This window comes from Dromaius novaehollandiae, chromosome 8 (genome assembly GCF_036370855.1).
Source record: "Dromaius novaehollandiae isolate bDroNov1 chromosome 8, bDroNov1.hap1, whole genome shotgun sequence".
Lineage (NCBI taxonomy): Eukaryota > Metazoa > Chordata > Aves > Casuariiformes > Dromaiidae > Dromaius > Dromaius novaehollandiae.
In genome coordinates this window covers 5,753,819-5,772,236 of record NC_088105.1, presented here as the reverse complement: position 1 = coordinate 5,772,236, position 18,418 = coordinate 5,753,819, and the positions used below count along the sequence as shown (strand labels likewise).

The 18,418-nt window shown below is 39.9% G+C and overlaps 1 protein-coding gene across 2 annotated transcripts in view; it reads right to left on the bottom strand.

Annotated features, from left to right (window-relative positions):
• The window catches only part of BRINP3 (BMP/retinoic acid inducible neural specific 3), a 209,590-nt gene that overhangs the window by 186,446 nt on the left and 4,726 nt on the right, over positions 1-18,418 (bottom strand). For both annotated transcript variants that reach the window (XM_064515541.1, XM_064515542.1), the window contains exon 2: positions 5,526-5,811. In XM_064515541.1, the coding sequence (XP_064371611.1) occupies positions 5,526-5,761 (236 nt within the window). In that variant the 5' untranslated portion in view covers positions 5,762-5,811. The remainder of the gene's footprint in view (positions 1-5,525; positions 5,812-18,418) is intronic.

The following is an 18,418-nucleotide window of genomic DNA, read 5'->3' as shown; positions in this document are numbered from 1 at the left end:
GGGATGACAGCAGAACTCTCTTTAAAGCCATCTATTTTCCTGAACTTTTGGTTTGGATGAAACTGTGGAAGATACCGCCTTAATCTCTCTCAGCTCCCTAAAATTCCTAAATGATCAGTTCAAAGCAACCTCAGCAGGAGCACGAGGAAACCTCATTCCGATCTAGGCTGTACATGAGGGTGGAAAGTGAAATCAGGGCACGTGAATGTGCACATCTGCAACTGAACCCCCAAATTTGTCTTAACGCTATCTGTCAGGAGCATATAAGTGGGTAGAAGTCTAGTGGCTGCTGTGGGCTCAAATATGTTGATACAGGAGTAAAACACAGCTGGCTTGAATGTTGGCCCTATTTGACTGAACGCACAAGTGTTAAAAAATATTAGGGATTTACTGGAGAGCCTTCAGTCTTGCTCACTTTACCCTATAGGTTCAATTACAGGAGGATTCAGAATATACGAGAGGGACCTAATATGTCTTAACACAAAATAACCTTTAGCTTCATAGCATTATTTCCTAATTCTTTACTTTGAATGACTCATGAACAAACACAACACCTTTTAAAACCTCTTTTAAAGGAATGCTTTTTGAAGTCAGCCACGTTCATATTGTGCTGCACAGAGATGCTCAGGTCTTTGAGTGTCTCATTCGTTCTTCCTTTTGCAGACTAGTGTTCAGTGTTTATTAGGAATACTTAACTGCAAGACACTTCAGCTGTTACTAAAATCTAGTTCCATATCATGAATACCAGATCTTATAATCCTTTTCCCAATGTCATTAACCTCTATGTTAGGTTAGTAAGATTTTGTAATTTCGTTTGTGCCAGAACTGTTTTACTGTGATCCATGACCAGACAGTTAATGCCAATTTGATTTTGTGACAGTGATGGCTTTTGGTTTAAATAATTCTTCTCACTCTGTGATATATGTATTGACAGCAATTCTATCCTCTTTCAGCTCTCTCTTTTTGGTTTGGCTAAATGTGCAAACTTTTCTGCCTTACAGGAGAAGTCTAGACTATTTCTTACCCTAATTTTCTACATCTGTTTCAGGTTTCAAATCATTTTGTTAGGACAAAACAGCACAGCAGCCCTGATGAGATTTTCTCAGGACCTTATTTGATAGCATTAAAACTTGACTATCTCTAAAGAAATTACTTCTGATAGAATATAGGTTCTTTGCCTACTTTTTGCAGTTACTCTTTCCATCTTAGTATCATGCCATCTCATCCTGTTTGGATTTAAACACCTTTGTAGCTGATTTATATGAGTAGCACAGAACTCCCATGGTGCATTGATCAGCAAATTATAAACCTGGATTTCCTTGCCAAAATATTTACTTTTATTAAATACAGGAGCCATTTTCCATAAAATATGGACTGAGCATTCCCACTCATTTGGAGGTTTTCAGCAGTCATCCAGGTGCTTTCCTGACATTTTTCTTTGCAGATTAGTGGCAATGAATGCCACTGAAACCTCTAGAAGGTCCTGCAGGAGGATATTAGGAATTATAGGGAATACCACACTGCCGCATAACCAACCCCTCACTCATAACACTGGTAACATCAAACATTATTTACTGTTCTGCAGGACTGGATAAAAATACTAGTACGTAGATATTCTCTCTTCCAGCTTTATCCTTTAATATGCAAAGCTCCTCTGCTTGAGGAGCTAAGCACTCTGTGGGATCAGGTTGTTCACCCACAGACATACGCTGCCGTAATTGATCTTTATTGTGTAGGTTAAAAAATGGGTGACAAAGTTGATTCTTTTTCTCATGCTGCTCTCCTCTAAATCATCCACCAGCTATTTTTCTCCCATAATTGTTTTACAGTCTGAAAGCTAGAGAGGGAGATAAGTCAAAGTGTAGCTTTATCTTTAAAAACTTCATATTATGCTTAGGTTAAGACCTTCCATAAGAAATTGGGCTCAGTTAATAAGTGGAGTCTCTCAGTGCCAACCTTTGGCTTCGTCTCTACAAGTTATAATAAATTCATGGCCAGATGAATACTTGTTTATGGTGACTAGAGAGGATGGATACAAAGCAGTACACTTTTTTTTGCTTCATTAGCCTACAAACAGTTAGGTGGAAAATAGGAATGCCAGCACAGAGTCCACACAGTGACAGATTTTTTTCTGTCGTTTAGTCTAGAAGTTGGGCTCTATCTGTTTAAAATGTAAGTAGGTTATATAATTTAATAACAGAAAAAAAATAAGGTAGCAGGACATTGTGGAGGTTGGCTGTATCATTAATCTAATCTTCCGACCTGCCATATATGATTAGGAGAAATGAAACTCTAAAATCAGTCTGTCCCCTGCCATGTAAATGACAGGACTAAAGCGAGCAGCACAGCACTGTTTTAGGCAATAGCTGACAGATAATGACAATGTTTCCATCAAATTTCAAGTAGCCAAGGTTTTAACAATCTCTGTAGTAAAAGCTTGTTCTCTTTCATTGCAGTTCTCTATCTTTTTGCCTCAATATTAATCATTTCTGTATTTTTGATGGGCCCACAGTACGTCACCTTGAACCCATTCAAATTGATGGCAAACAAGGGGGCAAAATGAAGGCCTTCATCTCTAGCACTGTCATATTTATATAAATGTGTGTTACATGACTTAATCAAAAGTGTGAGAACATGTCTTCCTGTGTTTCTAATATGATCTTGATTATAATGGAAAATGCTACCTTGAAATAAATATTTGGGGAAATTAATGATTCAACTGAGATTTTATTTTATTTTTTCTACATCATTACTGCCTCTCCTGAGACTGCCACGGGGAAAAAAAATAATGGAAATGAAAATATCATTCTAGTCACCGTGTAATTGTTCTGTTGTCGGAAAACTGAAGTTATACAGCAGTCTCCTCCTGCTGAGATCTCCTTCAGAAGGAAAAACAGACTCCATCAATGATACATTTTAAAACGCTACATGTGGTATGTGCAATTCACTGCTGGTTTTCAGATATTTTTCCTGAGATCATTTTATCCGTGGGACCCGTGAACACCTAGTCTCAGGGTTAGGCTGCGGCTCTGGAGACCGTTCCCACGGGCAGCAGCACTCGTTAGATTTTGGTACAGAGGCCATATCCGTATCTAGGGCTTGGAGCGCCTTCAGTCTGAAGACATAGGAAGGGAGCTGCTACCTGTCACAATCCCTTCTGTTCAGTCCCACACGGATTTTGACCTGTCATGGATGACAAAATGAAGGGAGATGACCTCTCTTCTTTGCTTTTAAAATGTCAGGTCTCCCTTAAGGGGTGGAGAGAAGAGTGAAGAGGAAGGAAACCATCCAGTTGGCACCATTTGCTTCCCAATTTGGCTGAGTCAATGGAGGTCTGCATTTCCTTCCCTTTCCTCTCCTTCCTTAGCACTCCAGCCAAACCAGAGCTGTGAACGTCCTCGAGGGAATCTTTTTCCTTGGGTAAGAGATAGGTGGGGGAATGATAGACCAATTAGGCTCCAGACTCTTCAGCCTGGGAAAGCTCACAGAGAAGCAACAGGGATTAAATTTGCTCTGTGTGCTTTGCAACAAGGTCACCGTGTTCTGCACTGCTTGCTAATGGGACCATATTTTATAAGGAGACTGTGCAGTAAGGTTTGTAGTTGGGTGACTAAATCAAAAAATGCAGTTTTCCTTCTGATCCAGGTAGCTCGTGCCTCATGCTCTGTTCTTTTGACTTCCCAGTTCATGTCATGAAGGGAATAGGCAGAAGATAGAAATAAACACCAGCAATAAACACCCACATTCTCTGTGGGATAGTGTAAATTAAACTCAATTTAAACCTATGCACAAACACAGGTAAATACCGGAGGTATCATTACAGATCTATAAAAGTTCACAGTGTTTCTGTAATGATGGCTCAGAGGAGAAAAATTCTCAAAGACCTGATTGAAAGCACTGAAATGAAATACAATTCCATCTTTCATTTTGTTAGCAAGATAATTTCGATTCAGTGTTGACTAATACAGAATAATAGGAATAAAATATGCTGTCTCAGTCTCAGCATTATTGGCTTTACATTATTGGTCCTGACAGCTGGCTTTTAAAATGCAGTAAATATTGGGCAATGCTGTTCTGTTAAGACAAGCCACTTCATCAAGCACATTTCCAAATCACCCTCTATTTTCAAAACGCTTTTAATTCCTCTTTATATGGTAAGGGAACCCATTGCAAAATTGACCTGCAACAGAGTGCCCTCTGCTGCATGCATTTAGGAAAGGAAAATAAAGCAAGGTCTTTAAAAGTAAAAACCTGTGTGGACTGAGAACTGCAGATCTGTCACAGGCCGCTGGACACTGAATTAAAGGGCAGTATATACATACATGCGTATTTCATTCTTTCCCTCTTCTGAAGAGCTGGATACCACTGGGGAATAATTGTTTAAAGTAGGTATAAAATTTGTGTGGACTGTTTCATGGATTTAAATGAAACCAGTGTGTGTCCCTCCATACCAAAATGCTCTGAGTTTACAGGTTGGAGAGTTATTAGGGAAGTTAGCAATCTGTCGGTATTGCACTGCTGCAGCCTCTTTCTCTTGGCTGCCAAAAAGATCTGGAACAAGAAAAGGTGAGAAAGTCTCTCTGCATATATATTTGTTTTCTTAGTCCTTAATATCTCATGCTCCCTCACTTCTCCCCTTCTTTCCATTTGCCATTAGCTCAGTAATATTACACCGAACTCTCCTTTTCATTCCTACATCCTTGGTAAAGCTATCAGATGTTACAGTTATACCTCCTGCAAATGATTAAGAGGATATTTCTCCAGTGCTGCCTCAAAAGAATGGAGACAGACAGGCTACACATGTATCATGAAAGCAATTCAGCAGCTAGGCACAAATTTGCAGGTAGACCTATAATTTTCAAATACACCACTCTTTTTTTCCTTTTCCCCTGTTTAATCTGAATAAAGCCAGTCTACTGCCGAATTTGCTGATGGACCAAGCACCAGCGGCTTCTGTTAAACTTAACCGTGGATCTTAGAGCTCAGACCCTCAGGGCTGAGAAAACTGCTTCTTAAAACACTGGCACAAACCAATATAAAATCTTCTGAGTCACTTTTGAAATGCCCTCATTCACACAACGCTTTGCTCCTGGTGTCCATGGAGCCACAATTTCATTCTTAATGTCACAGCTTATGTCTCGGTGAGTCACACCAAAAGCAATTGAACAGGATCTTTCTGCACCAACAAGGGTGTCCCACATTAGCTTTCTGCAGAGATGGGCATTGAACACCTTAGGACATTTCTGAGTATGCCACTAAGGCAGACTAGAGTTAGGCAGCGATTGTCAGTGTTTTCCAAAGCAACGTAAGCAATTAACAAAATTTCTGTAAACAAAATAGAAACATCGTAAGCAGGCATTTCCACAGTACACTGTGCACATGAGGCCTTGCATGTATTTCAGCAATGAATTTTGCGTCTATGGATTTGTTCCCACAGCTGAAACTTTCCCTTAAGGAAACCCTTGTTGTTCATTTACAACGTCTAAGGATGATACCTCTGTAATGGCTTTCCCTTTGCTTCATACCTGTAAATCTTGTATCTTGTGCTAAATCCCTGTCGACTTCTGTCCACAAAATCTGTGTATTCCTGTGAGCGATGGAAGGGTCCCTTATCAGAGAGGAGCCAGTCGAAGGGGCTTGTGGCATGCTGATCCGAAACAGCAGCAACTGCTAAAACCCAGCAATGAAGACTCAGGGCTATCCACTCCCATAGAGCCATCAGAGAGAACAATTCAGCACCAGCGCTGCATCGCCATATCATGCTTCCACTGGGGACTTAGAGCCTTCATTCTCTTAGCTTTCCCTCAACACCTAGACAAAATACACAGTCAATTAGATAAGCACACACTAGGCATCCCTTGGAAGTAGAAACAAGTTTCCTTTCTTTCAGCTTAAAGAGATAGTGGCCTCTACTTTATTACATTTTGCATTAGCATAAACCCCACTAGGCTAGTTAACAGTGGAATGTTTCAGTACTACAAATGCTGTGAAACTAATGTCTTCATTAACATCAGCAGTGATAATATTTACTGTTGAAGGAAAACCTTCAAAAATTGTCAGGGGAGACGTTGCTTTTCTTTCTTTTTTTTTTTCCCCCCTAAAATGCTGGCCATTTATGAAAAATATGCAACAGAAGAGTTACTGCCTGTTTGCATCAGTGCAAAATAACTCAGTAAGGTCTATGCATGAGCTCTCAGTTGGGCAGCTGGATAGAAAATAGGGGAGATTCAGAAAAGCCAGATTGTTTTCTCTTTCATCCTTAGAAAAGTCTCTTAATGGCTTGTCTTCACTACAAGCTCCGTTAGTGGACTCAAGTTATTCAGTTCAAACTAGCGTAGCTGGACGAAGAATGACTGCGCAGTTCAACGGCACTGGAGTCACCAAGCGCAATGAACTCAATGAGCTATTGAAGCTCCAGATGCTGCAATGTTTGAGTACCACTGACTTTAAAGTAACAGCAGCAGACCTGCAGCCCAGTCCACTCCAACCGAATGCATCAGCCTAGAAACACTATTTCAATTGAGACGAAAGGGTTGTTGGGTGCCCAATTAAAAACCAAATATGAATCACAGCATCATTCAGGAATTTAGTGAAGACAAGCCACGGTTTCTGCCTATACCTCAGTTCTGCATCTGTGAAATGGGATAACGATTCCATGGCCTACTAGGGTTTTTTTGCAAATATTAGAGAGCATGATGTTCTCAGAAATACTGGAATGACAAAAGTCGTGTAGATCCCTAAATGTATAAAAACAATCAGTTCTAATATTCAGTGTAAGGTAAAACAGCATGGAATTCATTAAGCTATATTAATGTGAGGGCTTTCATTAGCTGATGAATTTATAGGAAAAAAAACATTGTTTTAATTCACATTCAAATAAAACAGCACTCATTATGACATTTTTACAGTGTCCCCTGGCATGAATTTTTTTTACTTGGCAGGAATTTTTTGTTTGCCATCAGTAATTTAATTTGCAAGTATATCCTAAATGCAGTATGCTTCAAATACAACAGTACTATACCTGCACACTCAGTACAATCACCCCATTATAATGGAAATGCTGTAGCTGAATAAATATGCTCTGTGCATACATTCTAGATATTAATAGTCTAAAGAGTGTTGCTACAGGTTATAAACATACTAGCCACAGGAAGTTGAATATCTCCAGCAGAGAACAGAAGTTCCTATGAACCAACCGATCTTTACAGTCTGAGGATGTAATAACCTATCCATACAACCAGAGAAGTAACCAAAGTTTATTGTCTTCTTAGGCACAAATGCAACCATTGACATGATGTGGTCCTGATCTTGCAAACATTAAATACACAAGTAATCTCACTGAAAAAAAGACTATTCATCTATTTCATGCTGCGCACATGCCAAAGTACTGAGTTGTGGTGGTGGTGGTTGATGATCACAAAATGTAGGTTGCATCAATCTTATGAATCCTTTGGAAATGAAATTCCAGGCGTCTAAAGCAAAGAGGTCTCTGATTTCTAGCTATTCTTTCATGCAAACATTTACATGCAAAAAAAGCCAGCTCTTCTGCATATAGTATATGAAGTTTCCGTGTTTTCTTCCTAGACTGGCGATTTTTCTCTTCCACAGACTGAAGCGTATGTATGTGAGGTTACGCTATGGTGTAAACCCCCTGACGTCATATGAGCAGTCATGCAGGGATCTGAACCAAAGCTGAAAAGCAACACTTTGCCCTCCCAGCCTGCAAAAATTGTGATGACCATCTGGTTGCCATTTCTTGTTAAGAATTAACTCAGTGTGAGTGAAGAAGCCATGGCAGTGACTTCCCGACTGGCTTTTGCATCACGTCAGAGTTAAAATCCACAAATACTTCTGTCCCTCACCCTCCCCTCTGTATAGTCCCATTGTCAGGGAAAAATACATTACAAAGCAAACTCATCCCCCTCTGTCATCCTCCTCATAGGAAGACCCTGGGCATAATTTCTTTACAGCACGTGAAGCTACAAAGGGCAAAATGATGACTATAAATTTTACACCTACTGCTGTTAAAAAAGTAGAAGCTAAGACACAAAGCTCTACGTTTCCTAAATCAACCTCTTTTTTCTTTAAAAAAAAAAAAATCATGTAGTGCTTTAAATTACAAGAGTTTAAACAGGAGTTTGCTCATTTGGGTACTTATTAACACTAAAGTGTTTCAGACCATTAAAATATAATAATGACTAATTGAGCCCTTTTGAATTTAAAACAATAGCATTAGGATTAGAAAATGAATTACTTTGTATATGTAGCTTCTTCCTGCAACCAGACCAAGTGCATGCTCAAAGAGGAATAATGAAGAGTCCTGTGCTGTACTTGCCTTAGTGCTACACCTCATGGCACGTCATAAATCAATGGCTGGCAAAACAGCTTTGAAGAACCTGTGCTGTTTCAGAACAAAATAAGCTCCTTGTTTAAAGTATGTCTAAGTCTATTTTTCAAAGGAGTTTAAATATGTCTAGTCCTTAGGGAGAGTAAAATAATGTGTGCATTTCTAAGTGATACTTATCCACTTGTGTATATTGTCCAGTCATTGTAGGCTGCATATCATTAATTCTCATAACACCCTTGGGAGGTAAACTTTTACCTCAGTTTAACAAACAAGGAAATGAAGTGTGAAAAGACCAAGGCAAAGATTTTTTAAGCTGTCGAAGGGATTTAAATGTGTATTCCCTATTAAAAAGATAATTTAGAAAATCCCAGCCTAAATAATATTCCTAAGGTTACACAAGGAAAAATATCTCTATATTTTAAATATTCAGATAAATTCTCTAATGAATGCATATGCCCTGAAAACATTTTGCACAGACTATTACAGGCACGTGGAAGATACCAAGGTTGTCGCTAGAACAGCCGCCACAGAACTCCAGGGAAGAAATCTGAATTAAATGTGCGGTAGAGCACCTGCTGGTTTCAGGGTGGGACGTGAGCACTGAAAAATAAATGAAGACCTGCTAAGGAACAGAGATAGTGGATTTTCAAGTAAAGAAGACACTCTTCAAATTAAAAATGGTGTATCAACATACTGCCTCTTTAGAGTGCTGTCTTGGAAGACAACCATCAGGTAAATGTGTCCGTCAAAATTACTTACTGCTATCCACAGGGTTTTCACCCAGCTACCACTTGCCAAAGTTAAAAAACTCTTCAGCCCTTCCTCTTCTAAATTCTGACATTTGACTGAGCTCAAGAAGCATAATGGGCTACATCTCTCTTTGTTAGACTTCGGTTGTCCTCGCTGGAGTTCATGCAGAATGAATTTGCTCAGCATCTTCTGGATGCACTGCAGTGAGATCCTCAGCCACCACGAACAGGCAAAGAATGCTGAAGACTAGCATCGCCCCCCCACACACATCAGCTGAAAATATAGTATTAGCAGGTATTACGACACCTGGGACAAATTTCATCAGGCTTCAGTTGCCAGCAAACCACAGGGCACAACCCAGCAAACTGGGTCTTTCCTTTTTCTCAGTTAAATAATTTCTTTTAAAATTAGAAAGAGTATATAACTACACGGGGCTAGTTTATAAGTCCAGTAAATAACCCTACCTAAAAGAGTACAAAATGGACATGTCTGACTGATTTGTGGGTTGAACCCTCTTGTTTACAGACTGTTAATTCATAAATTATCCATGCTAACATATATGGAATGATATAGGGCCAACCCAGATGTGCAGACAGCAACATCCAAGAAAAAGCAGATCAGTAAGTGTAAATCCTTCCTAAAGTGGAAACAATATGAAATTGTCTCAAGGAAAAGAATCCATGGTATCCTCATTGCATACAACTCACTATTTTTTTTAAGAGGTGAGAGTGGTGTGTAAAACATATGCCAGCATATAGTAGAAATAAAGCTACGAAGATCACTGCCTACTGGTTCATCAGCAGTGTAGCTTTACAGAAGAGTGACTAAAGTTGGTATTAGGCATCACAAGTGGCTTTTATGGGCAAGGTTTTAATTTGCAGTTCTCAGCAACCAAAATAAAATAATTGTACATTAAATGAACATTTCAAATAAGACTAGAGTTTTGACAATATTTCTGTTTACTACACAGATCAAGAAGCCACTGTGGCCTTGGTGTGAGATGCTGTCTCCTTTTACACATGGAACACCACCTGTGTAACCTGTCGGCACCACTGAAAGGAGTCAGCCTTGGCTCCATCATTCTCTCTTTCTGTTTTTCACAGCAATCTCTTTCTTTCCACGAAAAGATGAGGATCCTCTATGCTGAAGTGGGATTCACATGCCTGTAATTTCCTCTCAAAGGAGAAATAATAAGAAACAGCTTATCAGGAAACACAATGTTCATCTCTGCCCAAGTGTTAGGAACCGTAATGTCTTCAAGATGGTGTTTTTATGCAAATAGCCAGAAATTTTCTTTTGACTAATAAAAAAAGAGTAAATAGAGCTCCCTGTTAAAAAAAAAAAAAAAAAAAAAAAAAAAAAGACAATCCAATTACAGATGAGATGGAAAAACAACCAATTCTGTTTTTAGGGAGCTAGGGTTTTTCTATTTAAAAGGTTTTTGGTGCTACACCCCTCCATTCACTTATAAGTCTCAATGATTTCAAAGTTATTACCTCGGATGAAGTACAGTACTAGTTGTATCACAGGGTACATGTGATATTTCTTTTAATTTACATATGCCATGGAAAAGAGGACCAGAGTCATTTGTGGATTTTCTAACAATTTTGCAAGATTCTCAGGAACATTACCAGTGACTTGAACTTTGAATTGATAGCAAGAAGCAACAATTTATCCACTGTAGCTGGACGGAAAGCAATGAAACTCAGAGCAGGGAAGATAAGTCAGGACCATATTTGCAAAGGTATCTTGACACTAAAAAAAAGGGAAAGGAACTTGTGCATAGTGGATAAAATAACAGTCTGAGTCCCAGAGATTAGTCTCACCTACTAGATGACCCTGGGTTCATCACTTTACTTCTCTGTGCTTTCACTTCCTCATCTAAAGTGTAGAGATGATAGTGTTGTCTTCCTTTGTAAAGCACTGCAAGACCTACTCCTAAGAACTCTGTGTTATAATTAGTGATTTTTTTTTCCTCGAAAAGTAACTTCTGGCACGTCAACACTGTGAAACGAATGCAGCAGGGAGACACTTCTCTTTGAAATGCTCTCGCGCTCCAGCGTAAATGAGACAGCCACAGTGCTGATGGTGTGCCAGGAACAGAAGAGCAGAGAGCAGTGGGATGAGTATGGACAACAGCGGAGCAGTGAAGAGCTGAGAGCCCGAGAGCATCATCTCACTTGTCCTGGGCACTGCTCTCAGCCACCATGTGAAGTTTGTTCTTCAAAGGAAAGCATCGAGATCCATAAAACACGCTCTTGTGAGCGAAGCTTTCCGAAGGACAGCAAAAAGGTCTCATAAACAGAGGGGTCTATTCTGTCTGAAGCTTTTAGAGAGTGTGTAGCAGCCAAAGGTTGATGCAGTGACAAGGGAGACAGCAGGCAAGTCTGGTGGAACAAAGAAACAGAATAGGGTTTGAGGGGGTCAAAAGAGAGCTCTCCTTGTCTCCAGACCTGATGCACATGAGCTGCAGGGTATAGTGTGTGCCATTATGCAAGAAGTAGACAAAATACATTTGTCAACTGGCAACTTTTACTGAGGGGCTTTGGATCAACTTGTTTTCTATTGTTTAGAGTGAGCTACAATAAGCCCTGACCTAAGGACTGTCCTCGACTGGGACTCAAAAGCAAATATGTTGGAAAATCTGAAAGGAGAAAACAACTCTACCTCTGACATCGTCAAGTGAGTTTTATGCTCCAGGTTCAAAAGAACGTGAGCTCCTCATACGAGCGCCTGGTGTCTGCTCTGGCTTCATGCAGCACATTTTCGTCTGTTCAAATAGAGCCTCCTCCAGTGCCAGATTTCAGCTTTCTTCTCTCTTCTCCATGTGAGACCAGAACAAGCCCCCTGTAACTATGTTCCTGAAAACTGAGACATCAAAGAGATAGCAGTCTGAATTTTTTGTAAATGCAATCCTACTCCTGTTCCTTATCCCAGCCTTCAGAAAAGAGGAGCAAAAAATAAAATGCACCCACAAAAAGGAGAGTAGATATTATCCTGACCCCTGCAGCCATCGCCTGATCCATCTGCCATGTGAGATTTGATTGTCACAGATTACATGATTACATCTATTATCCACAAAAAAAATGCCTTGTGTTTGCAATGTCTGTGTAGAATTCCACATCTGCAAACGCCTGCCAATCTTTAATTCAATGTATCCACATGTTTTTTATTGCATCTCTGTGCAGCTATTGCCATTCTCCTCAGCCCTGGAAGTACATACTAGCTGTCAGGTATGCTGAGGTAATTGTTTTAATACCTATTATTTGTAGAAGACCTAATTTTTCCTTTGCTGCCCAGATCATGATGCATAAATTCCCACAGGCACCCTTTCAAGCTGTTAATCTAAGTTCATCCTTCTGTGCAAACTAATCTTCATGTGCCCTAGCTGATGAAATGAGACGGTGTCCCCAAACTGCAGCTTCAATTTTTCTGTCTCAGTAAAGTGAATGTGGTCCTCTGGTGAGTGCACTGCGGAGAAGGCTTTACCTGTCAGGGCCCCAAGAGCACAAAGATGCCTTCAGGGCATCGCTGGGGGCCTTGTGTTCCCCGGGAGAGCGTCCTGCTGAGCAGGAAGGACGCTTGGTGGCAAGGGTAGTGCCCCGAGACGGAGGCATCCCGGAGCTGTCACCGACACCCCTCGCTTTAGCCTGACTTTTGCTCTCATAAAACAGGAGTGGTAGCACTCCTCCTCTGCCACATAACGGCATAGTGTGTAATTTATGAAAGAGTGTGAGTTATCTGGATGCCTCAAACGTGAATTGAATAGGTACAAAAAAGAGAGAGAGATTTATTCAGGCTTCAGAGTGGCTCAGGTCCTCATCTTTAAACAAGGGTTGGTACCAACCTCCTTGGCAGACAAAACCCATCAGTCATACAAGCAGCTAGCTAGGACGAAGCCAGACCCACCAAAGCGTGACTCCGACGGGCCCCTTGGCTGGAGCTGCCACCCCAGGCTCCATGAAGCCACGCTTAAAACTGCTGCTTCTGGAGCCTTAAACCCTCTCCAGGCTGGGCAACTATATTTTAGGAAGCATAAAGGATCATTGGGGAGTAAATCTTTATCTTTCCACGTTAACAAGAGTATGTGGAATATCATATGTGCAAGAAGTCCTTGCACGTGGATCTTCACGTGATATTTACGTGATCCTTAAGTGAGTATTCCTTTGCATAGGAAAATCATATTCACCAGGATTTATTATTTCCCACATAAATTTCTCTGCTTGTGACTTCCCTTTGTACAAATACAGTAGACGCTAGGAGGCATATGAAATCATACTTCCATTACACAAGTTTCTCCAAGAACTCTTCCAAGCCATCCAAAAATTGTGAGTTAAAACATCAGATGATGTGAAGGGAATTAGAATAGAAACAGCACAAACTCTCTTTGGAAAAGTTCAGAACTTGTTCTACAGGGAAGAAAAGGCAGATATTTTGAAACTTGCATTTGAGCTTAATGGAACTATTTAAAACTCAATGCTTAACTTTAAAATATTCACTATTCTCTGCTACAATAATCCAGTTGAATGTGTTCTCGTGGGGATTAAGTGGCTCCTTAGGATTTGCAAAGAGTACACCCCAAATAATATAATACACTACCACCAAAAAGCCATGAAGAAAGGGTAATAGTCCTCCTTTTCACCCATAATTATTAGTCGCAGCCAGAAGATTTTGGGCCCAGCTTATCAACGAAGTATCAGATATATGTGTAAAGAGCATGTGTGCTAAAACACATGTAAATTAGCTATATCCAGTAAACCACAGCAGAGTAACAGCTCTTGCCCATTTAGTTCCACCTTTTTACTCAACTCAAGCTAGTTTTAAAACCCGGGGCTGTTTCAGTTGCTGCCATCTAAAATGGGACGAAGCAGCTATTCACAGATTGCACACTACTGTTTTAGTTCCAAGTTTTCAAATTATTACTGAAAGCAGAAGGATTCATGTCAAGGGAGATGGGGTAGGGGGAAATTTTGTTTTCCAACAGTTTGCTGAGATTGAAGAAGGTTCAGTTTATAGCGAAAGGAGAGTACTTGGAGCAGAGTACTCTGGAAATACAGCTTGGATCTTACTGTATAACTGTTGACTACTCCCTTAGCCTTTTTTCAAACACAGTTTCCATCCATAATACCAGGGAATAGTGTATTGCGAAGCCTGAGCAATCAATGTCTATATGGTGATCTCAAATCACTTGATAACAAAAATGTTACAAAATGAAAAGAATGAAGGTGATGACGTAGTCCAATCTGTCCACGGAGTGCCTGGCTAACTATTTATCTCACTACTTAAAAATCTTGTTTCTGGAGATTCTGCAACAAATGTTCAGGAAAGGAAGGAGAGCAAAGGAAATCGTCTCAGTCTCAGACAAAACAGGAGTTTCCTTGAAGCTGTTGAAGTGCTAATATTGTTCATAAAGTAATGAAGAGCAAAAATAATGGTGCGTGGGTGTTCTCTGGTTTTAGGAAGAGGGCCAAAGAAGCAATGCACTCGATTGAATGTAATGAGCACACATTTACAAAGTCCCATGGACAGCCTAGTTTCATTAACTTCCACCCCCTCAGATATTATCTAACCTAATCCATAATTCTGCTCTTGTTTCAAACTGCGATCATCATAATTGTGTTTTCTGGAGTTATAAAGATGAATTTCTCACTTTCAGAGGCTCGGTGCAGGTGTAGGCTATGACCCTGTAATTTTAGCTAGGGGACATCTTATCAAGAATTTGCACTCTTCCTGATTTTATTTTCCATGTGAAAACAGGTGTTTACAGCTTTGACCAGGAATCACTTACAAATAATCTCCATAAAGGTCCAGCGGCATGCATCACATTTCTGGATGCATTGCAATAAAAATGGATGGTTTTATATGCTTTTTTTTTAGTGTCAATATCTAATAGAATGGTGATTTTTTGTGTGTGTTGCTCTTCTGTGATGTCTTTTGGACAAAGGCACTACAAAGCCCGTAACATATTTTACAGCTGATTTCACAGACTGTGGACCAAGTTCCCAGCTGGTGTAAATGGATGGTCAAAGCTCATTTCAGGTTCCTGGAGCTAAATCCATCCATGCCAGCAGAAAAAATATGTGCCATCAGTGTCCTCCTATGAGAAATAACTTGTACTCTGTTGTGCAAGCTTCCCAGATAGGTCTCGTGCAGGATCAAAGACCACAGTTCTGCATCTGATTCTGCTACAAACTGTTGTGTGACTTTGCAGAAGACCCTTTGCCTCGGTGTTTTAAGCCTGTACTGGTAAAACATCCAGATCCTCTTAAACATTCACATTATAGCTATTAATTTTTTTATAGGTGTGAGAGCAGGGACTTTACGGCTGACTGAGTAAAGATTCAAGCTTCAGCAAGACAGTCTGGACCTAATTGCATCTCAGGATGTATAATACACAATGCTTGAGAGTAGAAATAATGTCATGTATAATAATTATGTCATGTATATTGGACAGCCTGCTATCTCATAAAAATGCATCATCTCCAAAGCTGTTCCAACTTCCTTGTAAGTCTTGTTCCTAAAAATGATTGTGATACAGTATTTTTTCCAGATGAAATTAACAGATTTGCCACTTATTTGACAAATTTTGAAGAAATAAAAAAAAAAGAAAGAATGAAAACTATGTCTCTGTTAAAAAATGTCTTTCCTGCGAACATCATGTTATAAGGAGAGAAAGTTTGGGCTTTAGAGTCTCCTCACAATTTACAATCTTTCAAGTGTTTTAATCAAGCTAAATGATAGTCCAAAACCATGTTAGCGCAAAATTATCACTATTTCTTGTTGTAAGTGATAGAAAAAGACATTTTGATTTAGTAGAAAAGTGTTAAGTTAATGCTGACAGGCTCGTCTTATCTTTAAACTTTTAGCCAGTATCTTTTCAGTCTGGAATAAAAGATGTATGGTCTATGTCTCTTATTAGAGATTATAAACCTGCAGTTAATGAAGTCTCCCTAGGTGTGAGGAGCATAGGATTTCTTCATTGCAGTCTCTTCTTTTTCTTTTTTTCAGAAAGATTGAGAAAGAGAAAATTTTGGTTGACTATGCCTAGCCAAGACAAACCTGCATGAAGAAATTAAACTCTTATGAATAACCATGCCTGTCAAAAGCACCAGTACTGTTTCTTCAATTAATGTGAATCAATCTGATAAAGGTACATTACCAGATAGCTCAAAGGGTACTTTATAGGTTACTAAAGCTTTCATTTTTTAAGCCAGTGAGTCAGATTCATGTCTGAGGTGAGCAGTGGCTGAAAAGGAGAACATCACCAACTAATGGCCATCACCAACTAATGGACCTCACCAACTAGTGGACCTCACCACCTAACGGCCATCACCACCTGATGGCCATCACCATCTAATGGCCTTCACCAACTAATGGCTGTCACCAACAAATGGCTCTATGTGAGGTAAATTCCTCGGGTCCGGAGCTTGCCAGCAGGATTGGTCTCCGCTTGCACAAACGATGCTGCTTCATGTAAATGAGCATCATTATAGGATGGGTTGGTATGAAGCTAAGGAGGAAGGCAATTAGTCCAAGAAATGCTGAACAGCTGCAAGTTCTTGAGGAACAGATGAACCTATCGGCTCTGCCCACAGTCCAGGGTGGAAGAACCAAAGGGTGAATGCTGAAATCCTGCTTGCACTGTTTTACATCTTTCCTGTGCTGATATCATCTACCTCAGGATGCCAAAGCACACATACATCTATACGCTATGTGCATGTAAAACTTTGTGTTTAAAATACAGCAATTCTAGCCTTAGGACTGCACACCAAGTTCAAAACAAAACAAAATATTTGAGTTGAAGTTTGCTGTAATAAATATTTGCTTTTGTCTGTCCTCCAAAGTGCTAATGAATGTTGATCAATAGTGTTTTAGGTGAAAAATAGCTCATTAAAGTTGTACTCTTGGCCTGCCACCCTAATCTGTAGCACCATTTTTCAGCGTGTGATGGTATTTTTTGCCAGCAAAGTTAAGCCTTCTTAGAAATAGATTTCAAATAGAAAAAAGAAAGTGCAATATTTTATAATGTAGTTATTTTAATAATCCCTTCTGACTTTGGAGTCTTTAGATGAGGTCATCCATGTCCAGGAGTCCAGGGGATCCCGGGGTCACCTGGTTAACCAGGTGTTTGTGTTAGTTCCAGTAGATTTGTGGTACTGAAGGAGCTAAATCAGGTCTGTGTAGTCCTCAGTAGCCATGAATAATACAGGATTAAAAGTACAGAGCAGTGCTCTGATTCCCCAGATTTAAGCCCTTTACTGGCAACGTGTAATAAATACCTTAGAAACCACTTTTCTCATTAATCAAGTGGCTGGTAGATCTGGCAGCGAAGGTGTTACTGCAAATGAGCAGTATTTTCTAATTGCCATTAATGTGGCTGCTATAGCAAAGGTACCTGACTGAAGAGCCTTGGGATGTCACCTCATTACGAGAGAACCCACTGCAATTTAATAATTTCCACTTAGCTCACAGTATATATCGCCTGGTCAATCTTCTTTCGAAGGTGGAACAAAATCCGTGGCCCCTGTGAGAGGCTCATTAGTTAAACGCGTAAAGCCGTGACATGGCAGAGAGCGTCCTTGTTTCCTCTTGTCACCGGGTTATTTTGTGGCCCACAGGGTGAGCGGAGACTTTCAATGGGAGATGGGAAAAGGGCTGTCCTTGATAAGCAATCGCATGGTGTGACCCTAGGCAGGAAAGCAATTATCCACACCATGGGCGTGGATGGATGAATTCATGGGGTATGCATGGTGTATATAAGCATATAAATGTATATATGTGTGTATACACATGTATATACAAATTAGGTATATATGTGTGTGTGTTTACTTACTGTGGTACATATAAGTAGTTAATTTCAGAGCTAGAAAACCAAATTATTCACAGTATGGTTTTCAGCAGTATGATGACTTGATTCTCAGGATACTGAATGCCTGCAGCTCAGTGGGGCCCTTTGGAAAATGAAGCTCTCTTAATGTACTTTATACACAAAAAATGTTGATTTATCAGTGATGATAGACTACTGAGACCTAAAACTACATAAGATGAAGGAAAAAAACAAATCCTTCAGTTCTCTACTATTTTAATGTTCTTTGAGTCAATATAGTCCCCTTATACTGCTCAGTATGCAGTGTGTAACTTCACAGGGCTCCCAGTTTTTCTGACACTGAAGTTCATTTTGGTTCCAAATTATTATCTTGGAAATTGATCCTGCTCTCAGTGAAGTTAATAGTAATGCTCCAATTGTCTTTAGTTGTGCAAGATCAGGCCCTTCCTGAAGAGCAGATATATTGAACAATAGGAAAACAATACTATGAAGAG